The sequence below is a fragment of the Loa loa genome, assembly GCF_000183805.2.
Source record: "Loa loa unplaced genomic scaffold supercont3.144, whole genome shotgun sequence".
NCBI lineage: Eukaryota > Metazoa > Nematoda > Chromadorea > Rhabditida > Onchocercidae > Loa > Loa loa.
In genome coordinates, this window is record NW_018108324.1 from 24904 (window position 1) to 29441 (window position 4538).

A 4538-nucleotide genomic window follows, 5' to 3' on the forward strand; every position below is an offset into this window, starting at 1 on the left:
AAAACTAAAAAAAAAAACAAACACAAAGAATAAAAAGGAAAAATAAAAGTCCGTTGTAGTGGAAAAGTCAATTTTTCTTTTTACTTTTTACCAATGAATAACAACGAAAGAATAGGCCTAAACATCATTTCATTTTATGCATGTACCAATCCAAAGGCCTATTCCTCCAATGGGGCCTATCCTTCTTTTAACAGATATTTGCACTTAGGCATGTACACATACACAGACAGACAACTGCGCTCGTGCACACACACATACATACACAGACAGACAAATGCGCATACATTCATTCAGTTGTAAATACTAAATTTGAATAATATTTTATTCAACAAACATTTATTTCGTCTCATTTTTACGTAAACTTATTTAATATAAACATGAAAAAGTAGTAGCATTATGGGAATGATCTATGTGTTAAATGAAGTGTATAATATGTTTATATGCAAAAGTTATACAATTTTAACTGTATGACAGACATACAACAGACGTCGTTACTAGCCAAGTACTAGACGTACATTACTAGCCAAATACGAGACATACGTTACTGGCCAAGTACTAGATGTATGTTACTAACCAAATACCAGACGTCGTTACTAGCCAAGTACTAGACGCACATTACTAGCCAAATGCGAGACATACGTTACTAGCCAAGTACTAGACGTATGTTACTAACCAAATACCAGACGTACGTTACTAGCCAAGTACCAGATGTACGTTACTAGCTGAGCATAGAACGTACCTGTGCTTATAATATTTAGCATTGAATTAAATATGGATGAATAAAAGTGGTAGGAAATAGAAGATAGAGATTAAAAGAAGAGAAGCTTATGTATGGGAGAGATTGTTTGATGTGATATTAGCATGATTATAGTGAAATTGTCCTCATGATATGTCTAAATTTTGATTTATAAAATGGCGAAATTTGAAAAATGATAATATAGACATTTGGATATTATAATAGAGATAGATATGAGTGAAATTAAATGAGCTTTAAGAAGTGAAAGGGATTAAATTGAGAAGCAAATTTGTTTTGCTAATCCATTTATCAGGACATTTTCATACATTGTGGTTAATTAGTTTTAAAATTTATAGTAAAATTTAAAAGGCAATTATTCAAAACAATTCCTCCCATTCTGTCATTTATTCTACTCTGATAACGATTATCATAATTGATAAGAAGATAACACTGAGAATGGTTAGCATTTCATAAATCAAACAATTAGAATTCAGAAATTAACAAGTAAAAGAATTGCAGCTGCATTTGGTTTGCAAATCAAAAAAAAAACTGCAAATTATTGCACTTTTGTATAGCATGCAATTGCAATAATATTAACCAATTTGCATTTCTTATCTGTATCAAATTGACAAATAATTATTTACTTATTATAGGAAATGCTGATATTTTATTAGCTAAGTTAGAAATTATAATTAAATTGTTGATTGTTAATGTACATTTGTCCCATTTTTGCATGCAAAATGCATGGCATTTATTAACTAAGATTAATAAATTCCAACTAAACTAACAACAATTAAACAACAAACCTAATTTAAGCTACATGCATGACAGTTGCGCATCAACAATATCTTGTCACACACACAGTATCATGAAATATATGGAAGATAAGGTTAATTAAGTAGTCACATTCATCATTCATCCTTTCAACTATTCTTTACATCATTCACATAATTTGCATATTCAACATTTGGCAACTAAACTCATCATACTACTCAACAACAATACTTATCCTAATTTACATCACTAATTCATATGCAAACTGTTATCGATTAAATCAATGGATAAAGTATATTAAATGTAAAAAAAAGATAATTCTCATTCTGTAAGTTTCGAAACTTTTTCTCTCTTCTTTTAATTCATCTTCTGATTATACAAAAAAAAATATATGTATACAAAAACCAGGTTGGAAATAATTAATTTTATACCGAACATTGGTAAAAAGATTTTATTTAGATTTAATATCAGTATAAGATTTTACTTAAATATAATATTAATTATAAATATCAGAATAAAATTTTAATTAAATGTAAGAATGGTATAGGATTTTAAGTATCATAGTAGTATAAGATTTTATTTAGGTTTAATAGTAGTATAAGGTTTTATTTGAATACAATACTAGTATTAAATTTCATTTAAATATAATATTAGCGAATGGTTTTTTTTCTTTTTTGTAAATATTACAGCTTAAGTTTTTTTTCTTTCTCTTTAATTTTATTCAAATTTTTGAAAAAAGGAAATGCTAATTTACACGAATATTAATATAGAAATATAATAATTTCATTTTTGCAACATAGAGAAATTCGTTTCCTTCCATGCGTAACAGATAATTATCCTTAATTAATTAATTATATAATCAAAAGATCAAAAAATATTTCCTTCAAACAGAAAACTTCTTCCATGTTTTTTGATTAATTATTAAACAAAAGTTTGACGAATTTTTGCACCTCACCATTGAATATTTAAATTAATAAAACAGTTTATTAATTATTAACTTACTTGTCACTAATTTATTCCTATGAACTATTCCATGCAAAATCCTTCATTTTTATCATCTTTTACTTTCTCAGGTAAACTTTTACAAGGATTTCCTAATGATTTCCTCGGGATTTGACACCACTAACCTCTCCTTTCTATTGATTATCCCGAGTTTTGGAAATTTATAAAATATCGGGATATATTTTAAGTATAGGAGGATAAATATGGAATGATTCATTTCAGGAAACAGTTGAGGGATATGATCCATTGGAATTAACTATAATATATTCGAATTTTAATGAAGCATCTGAAAGAATTCTCGTAAACTGTAATTGTTTTCTACAGTTTATAGCAATTTTAGATGATTCAATTTGGGCGCTAACATATCATTAAGCTATGCTAACAAAGAAGCCTTCAAATCATTGAAGTTTTTAATAAATGCGATTTCTGAAATGAAAACCATGAATAATAACAGATGACAAAGAATCATCGAATATCAATTGTTTTACTGAATTTATAAATGAAATACCAGATATATCGGAATTGAAAAGGACAAAAGCAAATATGAAAATAATTTTTGTGTAAGTAAAAAGTAATGGGTATAAAAATTCAGAAATTTTCACACTAATAAAAATTGAAGAAAAGAAATATGCCTAAGTTTTAGTAGAAAATTATCATAAAATGATTAGGAAAAATATTAGATGAATGAATCACTGATAAAAGCATAGGTAACCATGTTATTATCATTATTATCAGTTATTATCATTATTATCATTATTATTATCAGAGATTATCATTATATAATCAATTTTGTCTTCATTCATTGTTGATTTATGTCATATAAAATTAAAAAAAAAATAGAAATCCATTTGTGATTTTTGTAATTTTTAATGAATTATTTAAAAAGAGGTCATTTAAGATACAAATAAAAAGAGAAAAGGTTATTTAAAATAATAATCCTTCTTTTTTTTTTTGTTTTTAATATAACTTTTTTCCCTTGTAGCTTTTTTTTTTGAATTATTGAATGAATAATTCAAACGATAAAAGTAAATGCTTATAAGAAGTGTGGCTGTTTAAAATTGAAAAAGCTTAGCAATTGAAATAGCTAGCTAACTTTATCAGTAAAAATGATAATCATTGATTTAACTGAAAGAACTAAAATTGAAATAGCTAGCTATCTTTATCAGTAGAAATGATAATCATTAATTTAACTGAAAGATCTCTGATAGTAATGAGATTTCATTGCAATAAGAGGGGAAGAAGGTCGTTACACGGACAAATGAACGTTCTCAAATAATTTTAAGCATAATGTAAAAATGCTTAAAAAGAAAAAAAAAGAAGCACCCAATGCTTTCGCAAAATGAGCGATAGAAAGAAAAATAAAGAAAAATTGACATTGATGGGGGGGGAAAAAAAAGGGAAGAGATGATAGGTTGGATTGAGATGGAAGAGATAAAAGGATAGGTCAAAGTTTAAAAGTTGATGAAAGTAATTTGAAAAAAAAAAAGAACATACGCTTATAATTGTGCTTTTGTTTCCTTCAACTTTGCTTCATTTAATTTCATTTGCAATTTTAACAACAATAAGATTGAAAGGTTTGGATAGATGAAATAAATAAATGTCTACAACAGGTATGACCAGGTGTATTTTCTTTGATATGATTGAATGAAGCACACCTGTCTCTATATTTTAATATAACTACCGGAAGGAACGGATAAAAAGACTTTGAAAAAGACATTTAATAATATCATTTTTTGCAATTGAAACAAATTAAATATTTTGATGATAGGGAAAAAAATTTTCAAATTACACAATTTTATCATTTATTATTTCTTATAGCATTCGCATAAGCTTTTTAGTAAAAATTGAAATGAGAAAAATCTTTTGATCAATTTAATTTATCAACAGAATTCAATTTATAATTCTGTATTGAGCAAAAAAAAAAAAGAATTTGAAATTTAAAATTTCAGATAATCAATTTAATAAAAAAGCTAATGAAAAATGGTGAGAGAGATGGGGAGAAGGAGAGAGAGAGAGAGGAAGGAAA

The 4538-nt window shown here is 26.3% G+C and overlaps 1 protein-coding gene across 1 annotated transcript; it reads left to right on the forward strand.

Moving 5' to 3' along the window:
• Positions 1-2734: 2734 nt before the first annotated feature.
• Positions 2735-2884, forward strand: LOAG_12906 (hypothetical protein; the record flags this gene model as incomplete). The annotated part of the gene is made up of 1 exon (XM_003148417.1): positions 2735-2884. A coding segment is annotated over one exon (150 nt), but the record flags the coding sequence as incomplete, so codon positions are not given.
• Between the last annotated feature and the right edge of the window lie 1654 nt (positions 2885-4538).